Source organism: Fusarium musae, chromosome 8 (genome assembly GCF_019915245.1).
Source record: "Fusarium musae strain F31 chromosome 8, whole genome shotgun sequence".
Taxonomy (NCBI): domain Eukaryota; kingdom Fungi; phylum Ascomycota; class Sordariomycetes; order Hypocreales; family Nectriaceae; genus Fusarium; species Fusarium musae.
In genome coordinates, this window is record NC_058394.1 from 2,480,318 (window position 1) to 2,498,611 (window position 18,294).

Below are 18,294 nucleotides of genomic sequence, written 5' to 3' on the forward strand. Positions count from 1 at the left end.
GCGCTCGACAGGTCAATCCAATCAGTGCAGGAGCCAAATCCGGACCGCCATGTCTAGTCCACTCGTTACTCGGCGTAACGGCAAGAAGCAAGCTTGCGAGCCTTGTCGCCGCCGAAAAGTCGCGTGCGACCACGGCTATCCCATCTGTCGCCGGTGCAGGAAGCAGCCGAACGGTGCATCTGCATGTTACTATGCAGTGTCGGAACAAGCAGCGACCGCCTCTCGAGGGAGGCCCTCTCAGCGACGAGTGTCCGAAGCATCAGCCTTACGCTCCGAGGTCACGGCACCTGCAGCCCAAACCAAGAACTTTGGACCCGATGATGGGTTGTGGAGCTCACCTGCTGCGAGGCCGCCACAGGGCTTCTTCGGGCCTACAAGCTTCCCGGCTGCGTACCAAGAGACTGAGGCTAGTTTGGCTGCACAGGGTCCCTTGGTTACTGAAACTGCCCCTCCTTCACCGACAATGTCAGCTCCACCATCGGTGGCCGAGATACAGAGTATTGTGGATATGGATCAAGGAGCAAGCCAACTTGCTATAAAAGTACTCCAGGCCCTACCGGAGAAACTATCCACCCAGAGATCAATGCCTAAAGCTAGCCTTGATGAGGACTGGTTGGCTGGTATTGGTGATAGACTCCTATCTAGTACTTGGGACACATTCGGGCCTCAGCTCAGTGATAGAGCAAACGCAGCAAGTTTGCGCGAGATGGGCAGTAGAATATGTATCAACACACGAAAAACGCTCAGAGAGGACCAAGATGACCCGAATGCATGGATTCAAAGCTTCTCGGGAGAGAATCTGCGCTGGGAGACTGTTGGCGTTATCTTCCTTTATACAGCTCTGAGCGAGCTGTCAGCCACATCGAACGAAGATTCGAAGAGGACAATTCGCCAGTGCACTGAGTACTGTGCTTCATGCATAACTCTGGCTAACATGGGCGGGAGTTCTGGGACGCTTATGCTGTTTCTGGTATACAAGCGATCTGTTCTTCATTCATGGATGCATGGTGAGACCAGTAAGTTTCCAAAAAGTCTGCATGTGTAAAGTTGATTCTGATTGCGGCAGGCTTGCCGTACTGGAAGTTCCATGCAGAGGCAGTTGCAATGTTGACGTTCTCCGGACTCCACGATAATCGGGCCAAGTCGTCACCGCATATGTCATCAGTACCTACTGAGATACGGAGGCGTATTGGATGTCAGATCTTCGTGGTCGATAAATTCCTGGCCACTTTTGTTGGGCGACCTCCTCTTCTTACGAGGAGATTCTGCTCTATCAAGTTGCCACTTGACCTCGGAGAGTCAGCCTTGCTATCAGATAGAGAAACCTTCCAGAGGAAATCTCAGCTCCTTGGTCAGGACGGATGGAACAAAGATGGGTGTATCTACTCGGGCTCGCTTCTGCGTGTTCGCATGATGATTGCGCTGGTAAGAGACGAGATCCTCGAAGTTGTACTCGCTCAGGATGGTGCTTACGGAATTACGGAAGTCATGTAAGTGAGACCCTAAGGACAGATGCTTCTCTTTCTAATGATTTAATCATGAATAGGCAACTCAAAACTAAGCAAATTGATCTTTATGCCAAGCTTCCTCAGCACCTGATCTGGAACCCAATAACAGAGGAAATAAGCGAGATAGACCTTGAAATCGGTTATCCAAAGCTACTGATAAGACTAGACCATTTACTCAACATGTTCCTCACCCAGCGATTGTTCGTAAAACACGGCCATTCAAGAAATGAGCTTCTGCGCACCAGTTTCGAGATGATCGTCTTGACGCTGAATTTCTGGGCCCAAAAACACATCTGGGCTGCCCTGCAAGGCAAATGCCGATGGATAGTAAGTCAACGACATTCCGCCTACAGCGGAAACCAAATCAGCCATCTAGATCTAACACCGTTCAAATCATGGGATACGCGACCCTCGCCGGGGCCGTCTTGTGCATGGAACTCATAGACCCCACCCCAGTGACGATGCCAGTACACGATAGCATCATTGCCGGCGAGACATATTCTCGATCATCAATCATTCAACAGCTCAGCCTTTTGTTGGGATATCTGAAGACTTCATGTGCGTCGCAAACACACTGTTCAGTTGCTCATAATGTGCAAGGCGTTATCAAGAAGGTCCTTGATCATGTTCTGAACAATTCAACTGTTACTCAACCTGTAGCTGAGTTTGAGGGAATCGACTTTTCGGGTAGTTGGGATAATATTTCGTATTTTAGTGCGTTGGATAATTTTGACTGGCTTATGGAGGAGCGCGGAATTGATGAGCAGCCTGCCATGCTGTAATTACCGTCAAACCGAATTTAGTCTACCTGTCAGAATCTATTGATGTCGTTGTACTGATACCAAAGTCAATTCTTAACCGATATCGTACATGGTACTTGGAATTTGTAAGCACGCTGGCGTTCTTCGGTGCTCGGCTCTCGATCTCGGTGCTCAAAGCTGACTGCAACACAACTTCACTTGCATCGACACGATAGCATGTCCAGTAACGGCGTTTCTGGCACAGAGGCCGAGTCTCATTACGAGATGTCTCCGAGCTGATAAATCAAATGATGAGGATTAAATGGTATATATAAGAGTGCAAGATCATAGCTATCGACGTCTCACCACCATACACAAAAAATATTCCGACTATCTCAGTACACCATATCATACTTTCAATCTCTCTGAAAACATGTCTCTACCCAAGACCTACAGAGCTGCATCTTTCGATGAGAGTGGCTCAGAGCTGTCCCTTAAGGAAGCCAAACTTGAACAACCTGGCCCAGGCTACATATTGGTCAAAGTCCTAGCCTGCGGCGTCTGCCACTCTGATTCATGGATGCAGCAAGGTCGCTTTGGAGATTTGTTTCCTCGTGTTCCGGGTCATGAACTCGTTGGAGATGTCGTTGCTGTCGGTGATGGAGCGAGCAACTTTAAGATTGGTGAACGTGTTGGTGGTGCTTGGCATGGCGGTAAGTCTCTACACTTTCAGAATTATTACGGTGGTTGGCTAATGATATTATGACAAGGCCACGATGGGTCATGCCGCTCCTGTCAAACTGGATCATTTCAACTGTGTGACAACGGTGCTATCAACGGTGTGACCATGGATGGTGGTTACGCCGAATACGTCCTCCTTCACGCCGAAGCTGCCGTCCGAATCCCCTCTGATGCTGACCCCGCCGAAGTAGCTCCTATCCTCTGCGCTGGAGTCACCGTCTTCAACGCCATTCGCAGGATCGGCGTCCTCCAAGGTGGTCTTATCGCAGTCCAAGGCCTAGGAGGACTAGGCCATCTGGCACTTCAGTATGCCTCCAAGATGGGATACACCGTGGTTGCCATGAGCGCCGGAGGCGAGAAAAAGGACTTTGCGATGAAGTTAGGTGCTCATCATTACATCGACTCCAGCAAAGAAGATCCCTGCGAGGCGCTGCAGAAGCTCGGAGGGGCTAACATGATCCTGTCAACGGCTCCGAACGCAGAAGCAGTCAGTCCTCTTACAGGAGGCCTTGCGGCTCTTGGTAAGCTGGTCGTTCTCTCACCTCTTGGGCCGGTTGAGTTCAATACAGTTCACATGATCATGAAGAATCTCAGCGTGCATGGATGGAACACGGGACATCAGCAGGATTCGGAGGACGCTATCGCGTTTGCGCATACGCATGGTATTAAGTGTATCATTGAGAAGTTTGACTTTGCGACTCAGTACCGAGAGGCTTTTGACAAGATGGAGAGTGGAAAGGTTCGCTTCAGATCTGTCATGACAATGTAGATGTCTTCCCTTGTCTGTTGGTTTCCGTCTTCATTTTAAATGCGAAATGCGAACTGTCACGACTCTCGGGTTTGAATTGCGGGGACGTTTTCGGGGATGCAGTGCCGAGCTCGCAGCGACCCTCTTAAACCTATCACGAGAAGCTATCAACTGCCGGTTCTAGAACCACTAGCTCCGTCAAGACTCTCCCTTTCGACGAGGCATTTTAGATACTCAATTCTTATTAAATATCCAAGATTTGTTCTCCAAGCACGGTGAAGCAATTGAGCACTATGTATTGGGAAACTACCGTGAAGCAGAAAAGGGAGGATCGCGATGGTGCCATCCAGAGCTGCGAGGCTCAGCTCCCCGCGGTAACGGATGAGAGCATCGTGCCAGAACATGCCGATATTTCTTCCCTTCTCGAGCAATTGAAGACGGGAAAGATAACAGCAGGGAATCTGGTCTCTGCTACGATCCGAAGGTAAGCCACTCATCACTACAAGCTACTTGCCAATTGCTAACTCCTTGCAGGGCCATCGCTTCACACAATGAGGTTCGCATACAGCATAGCCTTCCGTGAATACGACTAACATAGCTTAGACAAACTGCCTCAGCGAACCTCTTTTCGAAAGCGCACTTGAACGCGCAAAATCTCTCGATGAGTACTTCCAGAAACATAAGCAGCTCATTGGTCCTCTCCATGGCATTCCAGTCTCAGTAAAAGACCAATTCAACATCGCTGGGCTCGATACGACCCTGGGCTATGTCGGTCGCTCATTCAAGCCCGCCCGCGACAATGCAGTCATGGTGACTATTCTGGAGAAGCTTGGTGCAGTCATCATAACCAAGACCGTTATCCCTCAGAGCATCATGTATGGCGAGACCGAAAGTCCTCTCTGGGGACTCACTACATATCCTGGAAGACCCGAGCTTTCGCCAGGCGGTTCATCTGGTGGAGAGGCTACGCTGATGCGAATGTCTGGATCACTTGGAGGCTGGGCAACTGACATTGGAGGCTCAATCCGCGTCCCAAGTCATCTCTGCGGCCTTTTTGGGTTGAAGCCTTCGTCTGGTCGGTTCTCATACTCCGGTGCAGCAAATTCTCATGAGGGGCAGTCTCATGTTCCTTCATCAATTGGTCCAATGAGCCCAACGCTCTCTAACCTCATCGCTTTAACCAAAGAATGTCTACTCGCAGAACCATGGAAGCTTGACCCGAACGTGGTTCCAATTCCATGGCGACAGGCCGATTTTGAGGCCGTGCAGAAGCGAAAACTCACCATTGGTATCATTCTTGACGATGGGGTTGTGCGACCTCACCCGGAAATCCAAGAAGCGGTCCGCCGGGCAGTGGCAATCTTCGAAAAGGCAGGGCATAAAGTCATTCCCTGGAGTACAGCAGACCACTCAAGCTGCATCGAGATCCAGGATCAGTTCTACCGTGCTGACGGTGGAGAGGATATCAAGACTGAAGTCGCTGTTGCAGGCGAGCCGATGATTGCTCATGTCGAAGCGCTCGTCAAATCGTCCAAACCGATATCGGTGTATGAATACTGGCAACTCAATCGCCAAAAGACAGCAGCACAAGAGGCTTACAACAAGAAATGGACTACGACTGCTGGTCTAGAAAACGGAGAATGTGTCGACGTTATAGTCAGTCCTGTGTCGCCTCATACAGCTGTTCCGCATAGGTCAAGCAGATGGACTGGCTACGCCAAGATATGGAACTTTCTCGACTACACAGCTATGTCGTTCCCTTTTGCAAAGTTTGGGAGCCCTGAGGATGCAACATCGTCGGATATATATGTCGGTGCAGCTGATGAAGCGCGCCGTAGCTATCTACATGATTACGCGCCGCGCAATGCCATTGATGAGTGGATAAGGGGCCTCTATAATCCCGAAGCAATGAAAGGGCTTGACATTGGTGTACAGATCATTGGAAGGAGGTATGAAGAGGAAAAGGTCTTGGGCGTAGCATCATTGTTAGAAAAGCTCATCAGAGCTTGATAGAGTTTGTTCGCGGAACATACGGATACAGGGTACTGATTCGATGAGTGATCAGTAATTAGAAAACCAGCGCAATACCTTACTATTCTGCACAGTGCTCTTATTTCACAACATCTCCAATATAACAATAACAAATACCCAACACGAACCGATGAAACCTTGAAACTTTGGACCTAAGGAATTTGCGAGTCGCTACGTTACACGTTTGGTTCATATTTCCGTCAGATAGAGTTCTTACAGGGTAAGACGAAAGTCTATTCCGGCAATTACAGTTTACACGAGTAAGGATCCTGCTCGGGGATATTCATTTGATACGCCGCAAAAGCCCGAGAATAAAGTGATTTCCAACAAGCGGAAGCCTATCCTCATAATTACCTTTGATCGCCTTTACTACTGCAGCGGCTTCATAACTCTATCTACAGAGTATCACGATTAACGATGATTCCGCTATCAGCGGACAAATGCCGCGTCTTGAATGTCGCCATCTTACCTAACCACGATAGGAAACCCCCAAACCCACGGACAAAAAGGTCCCCCCCATTGACCTGCTCTATCAATCGACATACATAACCGCGTTAAAATTACGGACTGTCCAACGGAGTCGCGGCACTTGGATAAAAGTCCCACGGGCTAACGTCCCACATTCGACGCTTCACCCGCGCCAGTGCAACGCTGACCCCTGTAGTTCCCCTGAGCGCCAAGGCTAGCATCTAGACGCTCATTCGATCAGCTAGCACGATCTTCCCTGCGCTAACTTGTATCTGGTAGGTCTGTTGATAAGAGCGAGGGAACTTCTGGTAATTGCTCTGGAACTTCTGGAGGGCTCTTTTGACGCGTTTATGGGCAGGTCATGCAGGTTTGGGCTTGTAGAGCTGGGGGGGGCATCACATGTTCCTGCATATACTCTTCAGATGGGGTTGCTGTATCTGGACGGATACAGATATTCCCAAAGAGGGCAGGACACTCCGTGTAGGCTATATAATGTTGTGATAACGCCGTTGATCTGCCAAGGTCTTGTCTTCAACCACTCGCTCTGGTATCCTGTCACTCTTTTGACTGCTCCACACTCTTTATTGTATTGTTTGTCATTCTTTACAAAGTCACTCTTTATATCACACTACACACATTCATTATGGTCCGTCTAGGATTGACGGCTCTGCTTTTCGCAGGGCTGTCCGCTGCAGCTCAAGACACTGAGCAGGGTACCGCTGTGACGCACGTCCCAGGTGCCTACATCTTCGAGTTCGAGGAGAACCACGTACGCATCTTACCACCAATATTTCACTTCACTGCTAATAGTAGTAGGATACTGCCAAGTTTTACAGAACTGCTGATGACAAGTACACCACTCGCGTCAAGTTCGACTATGACTTGTTCAAGGGCGTTTCTATCCAGTTTGACGATGTTTCTACCGCTGAGGACATGGCTGCCAAGATGGCGGCTCTTCCCGCTGTCAAGAACATGTGGCCTGTCAAGGTCTATAGCATTCCTAAACCTCGCATTGAGTGGACTGCTACGCCTGGCATGAAGGCTCCTCTTAAGAAGCGTGATCTGAATGATACTGCTGATACATTCTCACCCCACGTTCAGGTCCAGGTTGATAAGCTTCGAGAGAAGGGTATCACTGGCCATGGGATCAAGGTCGCTGTTGTCGACACTGGTGTAAGTCTCATGCTCTTGGGTTTAGAACTGGCTGACATTATTAGATTGACTACAAGCACCCTGCTCTTGGTGGTTGCTTCGGTAAAGATTGCCTTGTGTCCTTCGGTACTGATCTTGTTGGTGATAAGTACGATGGCTTCAACGCCGTTTACCCCGATGATGATCCCATGGATTGCCAAGGCCACGGATCTCACGTCGCTGGTATCATTGCTGCCCAAGAGAATGAGTACGGTTTTACCGGTGCTGCTCCCGGGGTCACCCTTGGCGCCTACCGTGTCTTTGGTTGCTCTGGAGAAGCCGGTAACGATGTTCTCATCGCCGCTTTCAACCAAGCTTACCAAGATGGCGCCGACATCATCACTGCTTCTATCGGCGGTCCCAGCGGTTGGTCCGAGGAGCCCTGGGCTGTCGCCGTCTCTCGGATCGTCGAGAAGGGTGTCCCTTGCACTGTCTCTGCTGGTAACTCTGGTGACGTTGGTATGTTCTACGCTAGCACCGCCGCCAACGGAAACAAGGTCATGGCCATCGCTTCTTACGACAACAGCGACTACGTCTCTCTTCTCAACATCTCCCACTACACTGTGGACAACAGCAGCAAGAAGATCGATTTTGGTTCCACTGCTGGTAGCCCTGCTGCTTGGGGCAAGGTCACACTCCCTCTTTGGGCTCCCAACCTGGATCCCACCACTCCCAACGGTGGCTGTGATGCTTACCCCGAGGACACTCCCGATCTTAGCAAGTACATCGTCTTGGTCCGTCGTGGAAGCTGTACTTTTGTTCAGAAGGCCCAGAACGCTGCTAAGCATGGTGCCAAGTACTTCCTCGTCTACAACAACGTTGCCAGCGGTGCTTCAGCTATTGATGTCTCAACCGTTGAGGGTATCGTTGCTGCTGGTATGGTTCCCGCTAAGACTGGTGTCAAGTGGGTTGAGCTTCTCAAGGCTGGATCTACCGTCACTCTCGAGATGTCTGATGGTTCTGATGGAAAGGTCATTCTGGAGGAGAGCAAGAACAATGTTACCGGTGGCGCTGTGAGCACTTACTCTTCTTGGGGTCCTACCTGGGAACTCGATGTCAAGCCCCAGTTTGGCTCTCCTGGTGGAAACATCCTCTCGACATATCCTCTCAAGAAGGGCGGTTATGCTGTCCTTTCTGGAACTTCCATGGCCTGCCCCTTGGTCGCTGGAGTAATTGCTCTTATTGCTGAGGTCCGCGGTACTCTTGACCCTGAGGTCCTCGAAAACCTTTTGTCTTCTACTTCCAACCCTACTCTGTTCAACGACGGTGCCAAGTTCTACGACTATCTTGCTCCTGTTCCTCAACAGGGTGGTGGCTTGATCCAAGCCTATGACGCTGCTTACTCTACTCTCTTACTGAGCCGCTCTAGCTTGGCTTTCAACGACACCGACCACTTTACCGAAGTTCTCAACTTCACTCTTCACAACACTGGTAAGACAGACCTGGATCTGAGCATCTCGCACATTCCTACCAAGAGCGTCTACACTCTTGCCAAGGACAGCATCTACGCCTCCGAGTTCCCCAACGATGTTGCCGACGGCCACGCCAACCTCAAGTTCAGCGAAGCCAAGGTCAGTGTTGGCGCTGGTGACTCTGTTACCATTGAGGTTATGCCTACTCCTCCCGAGGGTCTCGACGCCAAGCGTCTTGCTCTTTGGTCCGGATACATCGCTATCAATGGAACTGATATCTCCCTGTCTCTTCCCTACCAAGGTCTTACCGGTTCTCTCCACGACTCCAAGGTTCTCGCCTCCGACGATACCTGGATCAGCAAGTCCAACGATAAGGACGAGCTCAACCCCGTTCCTGCCAACACCACCTTTGTTCTTCCCGTCAAGGGTCAGAACGCTACTGACGAGAAGCCCGCTCCTGCTCTGGCATGGAAGCTCGCTCTCGGATCCGCCAAGCTCGAGGCCGAGCTGATCCCCGTCTCTGGTAACTCTACTGCCAAGAGTCTGGGATCGCCTGCTGGCTTCCCTACTCTGTGGAACCCCATGGGCAAGGGTAATGTTGTCTGGAATGGAAAGTTGGCTGATGGAGGATATGCACCTGCTGGAAAGTACAAGGTCGCTTACAGGGCTCTGAGGATCTTTGGTGATGAGAAGAAGGAGAGCGATTGGGACAAGTCGGAGTCTCCCGTCTTTGCTGTGAGGTATCCTTGAGCATCATGATCACTTGGAACATTATGAAACGACTCTTATGTCAGTACGGACAGCGGTGGTGGATGAAATGTAGCTAGCAGTCATTTAACAGCATCATTCATTGATAATGGAATTTCTTTATGTCTTCACACTATCCAGTCTCCATCTCGTGACTCTCAACCGCCAGTTTATCCCATATTGTGTCCGTTAGATACCCGAGTCATCCTGGAAAATATGGGCATTCCAATGGTTCGTATCGTTCTTGAACCACTCATTCCACTTATCGCAGACCCTATTCACCTCCTTCATCCTCTCGGGATACTGATCCAAGATCCTATTCAGCAGCTTCTGTTGCTCCAAGATCTGAATGGCAAGACCACTAGACGCATGCCATGCGATGTGGCAGTGGAACAGCCAAGAGCCAGGGTTGTCGGCCTTGAAGGCAACGACCAGGTATCCTCCAGCTGGAAGAAGTGCCACGTCTCGACGCGGAGGGTTGTTGAATTTGAGGGTCACATTTCCTGTGGCTAGGTCTGTGAAATTGGTACCTTGCGCCAGAAGGGCAAAGTCGTGGCCATGGAGATGGAGCTGTTGCGCATTAGAAAGGGCCGTGTGAAGGGTTAATATTTGCTTACAGGATGAGCAACTGGAGCAAACCCTCGGTTGGGCTTGCTAACCATGGGAGCCGGAGGGGCTGTGATAGCGATGTAGACCCATTTATCCTTCTTCTCGTCAGGTACAACGAGATCAACAGCATAGTCAGGGTTCCACGTGGTATTCTTAAGGTTCAGAATGGTAGGGTTGGAGAAGTTCAACCAGAGAGGTTTCTCGCCAAAGGCCCACCAGGTGAAATTATCCATCAGTTCGGGCCTATGAGCATACTTGTCCAGACCAATTTCAAACGTGCTGTTGGTGTCTGAGTCAAGTGTTAGAGGAGTCAAAGAATCTCGAGGTCGAGTGTAACTTACAATTGAGCTTGACGGGATCGACGTTCCACTCATAAATCGGGCTGAGTCGCTCATAGGCCTCATCTCGACATTCCAAAGAATAATTCTCTCGGAATGTTGTCGGAACAAGTTTGCTTGATGCATTGTACCGTAGAATTCCTTGACGCTCATCAGGCTCATTACCCGGCTCGAAGCCCTTGCAGCGAGTCGCTCCCACGGTTCGAACCCAGTAGTTTCCGTCTGGGTTTGCGGGCATTTTTGTGGTATTGGTGGGGTTTGCATCAAGAACAATGTGATATCTCTGGCCTGTCCACCGAAGTCAGTGACATTGTGTCTCATCGGTTCTAGTGAGGGGATATGCTTACCTATTCCGAGGACAATGTGAGAGACTGAGTAAGGGTGGATCGGCACAAAGTCAGTCGACATAACAGTGAAGTTGTGATTGTCGATACTGAAGATCCACGTTGTGTCGACAGACGTGTTGATCACACGAAGAACATACTTCTTGCCCTGATAGATGTCAATGCTGGTATATCATTCAATGTCATCGGGTGACTAACCTTGGTAACAGTCATGTTGAAGCGCTCACGGGGGAAACTACCAGCAAAGTTTCCCACGCCATTGATCAAAACACCATTCATCATGGGTCTCGTGGGATTCGGCACAAGCTCCCTCTGCCAAGACTGGAACGCACTGCGATGGCTCCAATCAGTGATAAGAATGGGGTTTCGTCCTTCATCAAACGGCGCAGAAGAAGGCCCGTAGATAGTGATAGGACCAGCCAAGCCATCAGCATACTGCAGAGAATAATGGCTATGATACCACGATGTACCGTATTGAACAGCACGGAAGGTGTAAGTATAACTGTCTCCAGGCGCAATAGGGCATTGAGTAACGCCGTTGACACCGTCCATCTCAAAAGTCTCCAGTTGTCGGAGACCGTGCCAGTGAATGGTTGTGCCATTGTACTTGAGATGGTTGTGGACAGTGACTTTGATGAGATCGCCCCAGCAAGCTTGGATCCAAGGGCCGGGATACTTGCCGTTGAAGACCTTGCCGAATGGATTATCGACACCATCACCATTGATGGCTTGATCAGTCACATTGAGGTGATACTCATCTCAGTCAGAAGAAGTCAAGTCAATACTAATGAGCGCAGCTTACCTCTCTTGTTATTCCAATGGGCCAGAAGTTCTCATAATCCGTATTGATAGTGAAGTTCTGATCGTATGGTCCCTTCAGCCAGCACGAGCGATCATCTTTAGTTGTGCATGGCTTCCAGCCCTTGAGGTCAGTGTAATTGCATGTAAAGACCTTGCCATCCTGATCAGGTCCACTTGGGGAGTCGAAATATGGGTAATCAATCTCTGGTGTAGAGTGTCCGTGGGTAAAGGTCATGACATCTTGATGAGGCCCCTGGTCTGAGACGGACGGGTAGTGAAATACCGCCACGAAGGACAGGACGACAGCCTTGCAGGCGTCTGTAATCCACATCTTGATCCAATATAATGAAGTATTTCAACAATAGCACGGATTATTCTAGTCAATTGACTCAAAAACAAGGTATCAATTGCAGAGCTAGAACGACGAGTCCAAAGGAACGCGGGACCATGGGCGACTCGCTTTTTCACTCTCTCCACGAAAACTCTCTTGTCTCGTCACATATCCGCTTTCTGTACGTGACAAGCCACTTTCCTCAGCCGTTGTCCAACCCAACTCTGATCACGCCAATCATTACGCGTCGAGAATCAATACTTTGCCAAACTATCGTATTCCTAGCAGGATGGCGTTGTTTTGAGGTTCCTTAGCGGGTGCGGGGGGATGCGCCACTTGTTTTAGTGCTGAGCTGAAATACCTTGGCCTAGAGAATCTGGTCTAGCGTCACAGGGGATTGAAGCTGTTTTCAGGTCGAGGCGGCGCTGAGGAACCTCTTTTGGGAACGCTATTGAGAGGAGAGCGCACCGTGCGTCGTGCCGTGCCGTTCCGGGCCGTGTGGTTCGTTGGGTTGACAATGGTTTTGAGGCCGCGGTAGTGTATTCAGCCAGCCACGAGTTGGGCACGTCAGCAAGGGATGAACAAGCGTGAGGGGTCTTTGGACATGGCGTCATGTCTTATTCTCTTTGCTTGTTGCACTGCTTTTGTCTTTTCGTCAACATTCCGAGAATCCCATGTGATGACGGCATTTGCTTGGATTGCTGTTTCGTCACGATTTCTTGTGACACGTTACTCAGAAAATGCTTTAGTCATAAGCCACGCCGACGCCGCAAGGGAGACGATTTTGGAGTTAGTGGACTAGGCAGGGCAATAGATTAGCCACGAGCTTGCTGGCTGATCTACAGTGGGGGAACAAAAGTTCCGACACATCCCGGGTCCATGTAGACTCTACACTAAAAGTGAACCAGTTGATCACTGGCCTCAGTAGCTCTTCGCCATCTCGAACGATCTCTATTTATTGAGCGCGTCCCCATCGCCTTAGCTACCTGGTCAATTGCACTACTTCCATATCTCCAGGCTGTCCATTTTCTGACCGCGAGAATCCTCAATTGCAAACAACATGTCTCTATCAAAAGTCGTCAACGGCAGACTCGTCACCAACACCAACGTTCGTACCCCATCCTCATTCACGTTCATTGCTAATCCTCGACAGGTCGAACCTCCCACAGGATGGACCGTCAAATTCGAAGACATGGGCAGCGAAACTGAATGGGGTGAAGATGGTGAGGTCGCAGACCTTGTCGCCCCCTATGGCATTTCCGGAGTGGTCAAGCCGCTGTTCAGGACCCGGTACAGCAGCAATGAAGTCATTTTTATCATTGACATCAACGAGCAGTATTATGTTTACAATGGTGAAAGTGGATGGGTGCAGAGAATTGTCACGCCGACGGACTTGAAGGAGATTGTGGACTTTATCAATGAGCAGGGATGGTTCAGGCTCGAGACCGAGAATCTCGATGCTTGACTGAAGTTGTGCATTGTATCGAGTCTAGATTGCAGTCATATATACATAGGTCGCTATTAGACCTCGGTTGCGGTGATAAAGTGTCATAAATCGAGGTATTTCGTGAAGAGGATAGTGTATTTGTAATGGACAAGACAATCTGAGGAACAAGTTTCCCGAAGCCTACTGGACTCCCGTGAATGTTGTCATCTCTCACGAAAGTCAAGATCGCCTAGACTCAGCGTGCCATTCCTTCAACTCGGTATACCGACCATCCAAAGTGGAACAAAGACTGCCATGAGTCCACTGCTGCGTCCGTCAGTAGTTTTAGACAACAGAGGAAAGGAGGCATTGGCTAACTGTCAGCCTCCCGGCCTCTCACTGCTACTTCAAAATCTCATTGATACTCAAATGGGGGAATTCACATTGCTTACACTGAATTGTCATCTGATGATTTATTTCGATCGTTTCGGTCCCCGCTCATCATTGTGTCTAGTGCGATGCAACATGAGGGTTCGGTTGCTTGCCAGATTAGGAGATAAGCCGACATTCGCAAAATTCGGAGCTTCATAACAGGAAAAGGCAAAAGACCGTCCAAATACGCCAGATAGCTCCAATACATTTCGCAGACGCTAAAAATATCAGGCTAAAGAGGAGGTTGGACCATGCTACCAAACAAAGCCCGGGAGGGGATTTCGTAAAATGGAAGGGTTATGTGGCGATGGAGCGTGTTCAGTCTTCAATCAAGAAGAAGCTAGGTTATGAGGAGTTTGACCTTCGAGGTGTCTTTCGCCTGAGAACATGGGATCTCACTGCTGCAGTGGCAGCTGCGCGGGAACAGCACGTGTACAAGGTCATGGATGATGCCTGCCAGAGACATGAGATGTATTGGTTCTGCAGCTACATGTCTTCGAGCGGGCCGGGGCTCGATAAGCTCACTTACAACTTCTCTATACATGATCTTCTCTGTCAGCAAGATTTACGCTTACATCGACTGAAGTACTCGTTAGCCAATTGGACTAGCACTCTGTTGCAGCCCGGAAGCACATCTCCTGACGCAAATACTCCGCAGAATGTGAAATGGAACATTAACCAATTGAACAGTATTCCTCGAGCTTAACTCACCTGGCATAACAAAAGATAGGTCCGAGTGTGGCATAAAAACAATCGGATCCGCTGCATAACAGCATTCCTTTCATCAGCTTGCACATCCATAATGAAGTCAACAGACAGCGATATCCAAAGCCTGTATTCAACAACCAGCACAAAACATGAACTCCCTCCTCGTCCTCTCTCTGGGCCGCTGGGTTCTGCATAGCCTTCAGTATTGCCAACTTCTACTGGCCTCATCTCCGGTACGACGCTGAAGGCAACACCAACGGCTGTCAGAGTTCTTCACGCATGGCCAACCAATACCCGTCCCCCTTCAGCTTCTCTGAGGCAGATAAGGAGAAGAGGGTCCTTGAGATGATAGTGAAGCGGTATGGGAAGATGAGGCGTGCTGGGGCGTTTGAGCACTACATTGTCGGGAACTATCAATGATCCGATAAACACTTAGACTGTACTCTGGGTGTAGTTCAGAGAATCAGCATGGGTGGGAGATAGAACAATACGTTTCAATCACTGCTTGGAAGTTGTATCCTTGTAATTGATGGGCCAAGATGGGAACATCCCCATAGCATCCGATGACTTCATTTCGCAATTAGTCAAATGTTTGGCCTTGGACGACAAAATTACACATTCAGCATTGTCTAGCATATATTCCGCTATGCACCTCCGATGGATATTCAGCCTTTATTCTTCTGTCTCACAGTCGACTGGACCACTAGGCTTTCTGATCGGTCTAGGTTGGTGGATGAGTACTGTATGAATGGTTGCACTAGGTTTCAACAAGATACCAGGGTCATAATAAGAGATACTGTAAGCAACAAGTCGGCGCTGATGAGACAGGGAAGGTTAAAGTTATGTCTTGAAGGAACCAGCTTCTGGTGTGGACTCATCTTTAGCTAGTGAATACTCCATAGGCCATCTCATTCGCCAAGCTCTGCAAGAGCTCGCCAAGAATTGATCTCATCCAGTGCCTTACATATCTGTATCATTTATCTGCTACTGTCTACTCCTGTGCGTCTTGGCGTGTATGAGCCTCTTCAGCTTCGATGTCAAACCGGAGTTAGCGCCTGTAAATCCGGATTAAGCCCGATCCGCATGACGCTTAGATTTAAGTTATAACTTCCAGAGGATTGACGACAGATATGCGATCTCGTTCTCTCCAATACGATCTTACAATTTTGAGCCAATCTCATCACATTCCTCGACCCCCAGTACTCAATTGTTAGCACATTATCTCAAGCTTACGCATCATGTCCCGTTACGCAGACGCCCACAAGAACACCTCTGGTCCGGGTGATGCTCGTCCAACAGCTCTACAAATCGTGCGCGATGAAGGTCTTGAAGACGCTTTGACAGATAAAGTCTTTTTGATCACTGGTACCTCTGCGGGAATTGGAGTTGAGGTAGGCCGTGCAATTGCTGCAACCGGCGCCCGTGTTTTTCTCGCTGTACGTGATCTTGAAAAGGGCAAGGCTGCTTGCTCTTCTTTCCTTAAACCCGGCCAAGTCGACTTGATACATCTTGATACATCCGATATGTCCTCAGTTCGCGCATGCGCCGCTGAGTTCCTGGAGAAATCGCCTACACTCAATGTCCTCATTAACAATGCCGCTATCATGGCGACACCTACACGCATCGAGACCAAGGATGGTTTCGAGCAACAATTAGCAACTAACTATCTCGGCCACTTCCTCCTCTTCTGGCTCCTCAAAGACGCGCTTCTCAAAGGATCAACGGCTGAGTTCAACTCCCGCGTCGTCAACGTATCATCCTCAGGCCACCACGCTTCAGAGATCATATACGACGACTTCCAGCTCAAAGGGCCAGACGCTTACAGTCCTTTCAAGGCCTACGGTCAAAGCAAGCTTGCCCAGATTTACATGTCAAACTACATCGACCGTGCTTACGGTCCAAAGGGTCTTCACGCTACAAGCGTCATGCCAGGTGGAATCGCATCAAATCTCCAGAAGCATATGCCTGAGTCGGTGCTCAAGAACATGAAGGAGGATCCAAAGACGATCAGATTTATGAAAAGTCCCGAGCAAGGTGCTGCGACTACGGTTCTCGCAGCAGTTGGTAAAGAGTGGGAGGGTAAAGGCGGGAAGTATCTTGAGGACTGTCGACCATCCAGGCCGGAGCCGTTGATCCCGGGTATGATAGGGCATAAGGATTATATCTATGTTTCAGAGAAGGAGAACCGAACTTGGGAGCTTACCTTGGAGACACTAGGTCTCCAGGAAGTGTATTAGGGATGGGCGAATGATGACCAAGCAAGGCGGTTGCGATGTCGCATGGCCTTTCGAGCCGCCCAAACTCTCTATAAAAGCTATAAATGACCTCTCACCATATGTCCAAACTACCCACACTGGTGCCGCTTTCAGGGAGATTTTCGAAACACCAACTAACTAGTTCAGTATGAAACTGCAGTGCTAGCTGGCAGAACAACATTTCCTGTTGGCACAGCTTGTCCAAGAACAGCTTAGACAGGATCCTGACTAGGTTCTGCTCCTTGACGAGGAATCTGCCGAGACCTGCAAAGTGTATGTATTGTACCTAATCTCTCATCGCAATATTGAATATTGGGTGACCAACCTGAAGTCTTACAGCTTCGCCATGGCTACACGACAGGAGGGTACGAACAACCTAGCTCCTGTGTTGTTCCGTTCATACGAAAACCCGCTTGAGAAGTCCGAATTTGCCGGGCATCAAGCTCTGGGAGGCCGCTCGGGCAACTTCAGCGGCACCCATGTACTTCGCGCCACTCGAAGTAGGCGGTTACAAATTCCCCGACGGTGTCCTCCAGGCCAACAACCCAATGGGATGGCAAATCCATTGATGCCCAGATGTGAAACCGCGCACTAACACATACAGGCTCTGGAATGAGGTCCTGTGCGTCTTCGGCCCCGCTCGTTCAACCAACTGCTTCCTCAGCATCGGAACAGGCATCGCAGCAGCAAAAGCCTTCGGCGATGTGCGAAACATCAAATGCTTCACTGAGTCAGTCGCTAGCATTCCGACCAACAGCGAGATCACCAACTTACTCTTCAGTTCACTCATCAACGCGTTTGCTCAACAGCCCATGGCCAAGGAATACTACCGATTCAATATCGGTGAGGACTTCCTCAGTGGACGGAGGATGAAGCGGGGAACTGGACGTGGAAGCAACTTGAGACGCGCGTTGAGGGCGGTGTTGCTGAGATGGATGATATCACTGCCATTGATGCCACCAAGGAGCAGGCCAAAAAGTACATTGCGCTGGCTGGGGCACAGAAGGTGATTGAGGAATGTGCAGAGGTATTGCGAGAAGAACTTTGAAAGGAAAAGGTGTCAGAAAATTAGCCGTGCTCTTTGCATAGGTTTACGAAGCTGAAGCTAGCAGTTCCGTATAAATCACCATCATTTCACGATCAAACCTCAACATTAAAGCAGGCAGAATGCCCTATTATTGTTAGAAGCGTTGCTGATCTCAAACTTCTGGTCAAATTCTAAATGGCCATTGGCCTGTTTCCGAGCCCTATTGAGACACTGTCTGTGCGCTAATGACGAGTCTCGATGTGATTGGATGGCCCATGATGAGACTTCATCTCAGCTCTGCTTGGACAGAACATCTTAGCCGTTTCAAGAGAGTAGCTTCAGCAATCGCTGTGAGCTGACGTCGATGGCGTTCTGCCGGACTTTTCATATATCTGGTCCATATTACCAAGTCCTTTCCAATCCCTTTCATTCACCTT

General features: G+C 49.6%; 8 protein-coding genes across 8 annotated transcripts; 7 read left to right on the forward strand and 1 right to left on the reverse strand.

Annotated features, from left to right (window-relative positions):
* Positions 1-49: 49 nt before the first annotated feature.
* On the forward strand, positions 50-1,494 carry J7337_011060 (uncharacterized protein; the record flags this gene model as incomplete). The annotated part of the gene is made up of 2 exons (XM_044828611.1): positions 50-1,016; positions 1,067-1,494. 2 exons carry the CDS (start codon positions 50-52, stop codon positions 1,492-1,494), a joined length of 1,395 nt encoding a protein of 464 aa, XP_044677165.1.
* Positions 1,495-2,681: 1,187 nt separating this feature from the next.
* Positions 2,682-3,758, forward strand: J7337_011061 (uncharacterized protein; the record flags this gene model as incomplete). The annotated part of the gene is made up of 2 exons (XM_044828612.1): positions 2,682-2,961; positions 3,019-3,758. The coding sequence occupies 2 exons, from the start codon at positions 2,682-2,684 to the stop codon at positions 3,756-3,758; spliced, it is 1,020 nt and encodes a 339-aa protein (XP_044677166.1).
* Positions 3,759-4,030: 272 nt separating this feature from the next.
* On the forward strand, positions 4,031-5,747 carry J7337_011062 (uncharacterized protein; the record flags this gene model as incomplete). The annotated part of the gene is made up of 2 exons (XM_044828613.1): positions 4,031-4,221; positions 4,355-5,747. The coding sequence occupies 2 exons, from the start codon at positions 4,031-4,033 to the stop codon at positions 5,745-5,747; spliced, it is 1,584 nt and encodes a 527-aa protein (XP_044677167.1).
* A 1,132-nt stretch (positions 5,748-6,879) lies between these two features.
* Positions 6,880-9,589, forward strand: J7337_011063 (uncharacterized protein; the record flags this gene model as incomplete). The annotated part of the gene is made up of 3 exons (XM_044828614.1): positions 6,880-7,005; positions 7,053-7,409; positions 7,454-9,589. The coding sequence occupies 3 exons, from the start codon at positions 6,880-6,882 to the stop codon at positions 9,587-9,589; spliced, it is 2,619 nt and encodes an 872-aa protein (XP_044677168.1).
* A 186-nt stretch (positions 9,590-9,775) lies between these two features.
* J7337_011064 (uncharacterized protein) lies at positions 9,776-12,009 on the reverse strand (the record flags this gene model as incomplete). The annotated part of the gene is made up of 6 exons (XM_044828615.1): positions 9,776-10,156; positions 10,204-10,484; positions 10,537-10,821; positions 10,881-11,025; positions 11,076-11,630; positions 11,680-12,009. 6 exons carry the CDS (start codon positions 12,007-12,009, stop codon positions 9,776-9,778), a joined length of 1,977 nt encoding a protein of 658 aa, XP_044677169.1.
* A 1,060-nt stretch (positions 12,010-13,069) lies between these two features.
* J7337_011065 (uncharacterized protein) lies at positions 13,070-13,474 on the forward strand (the record flags this gene model as incomplete). Its single annotated transcript, XM_044828616.1, has 1 exon — positions 13,070-13,474. One exon carries the CDS (start codon positions 13,070-13,072, stop codon positions 13,472-13,474), a length of 405 nt encoding a protein of 134 aa, XP_044677170.1.
* Positions 13,475-15,813: 2,339 nt separating this feature from the next.
* Positions 15,814-16,812, forward strand: J7337_011066 (uncharacterized protein; the record flags this gene model as incomplete). The annotated part of the gene is made up of 1 exon (XM_044828617.1): positions 15,814-16,812. The coding sequence occupies one exon, from the start codon at positions 15,814-15,816 to the stop codon at positions 16,810-16,812; it is 999 nt and encodes a 332-aa protein (XP_044677171.1).
* Positions 16,813-17,176: 364 nt separating this feature from the next.
* J7337_011067 (uncharacterized protein) lies at positions 17,177-17,878 on the forward strand (the record flags this gene model as incomplete). Its single annotated transcript, XM_044828618.1, has 2 exons — positions 17,177-17,311; positions 17,690-17,878. The coding sequence occupies 2 exons, from the start codon at positions 17,177-17,179 to the stop codon at positions 17,876-17,878; spliced, it is 324 nt and encodes a 107-aa protein (XP_044677172.1).
* Between the last annotated feature and the right edge of the window lie 416 nt (positions 17,879-18,294).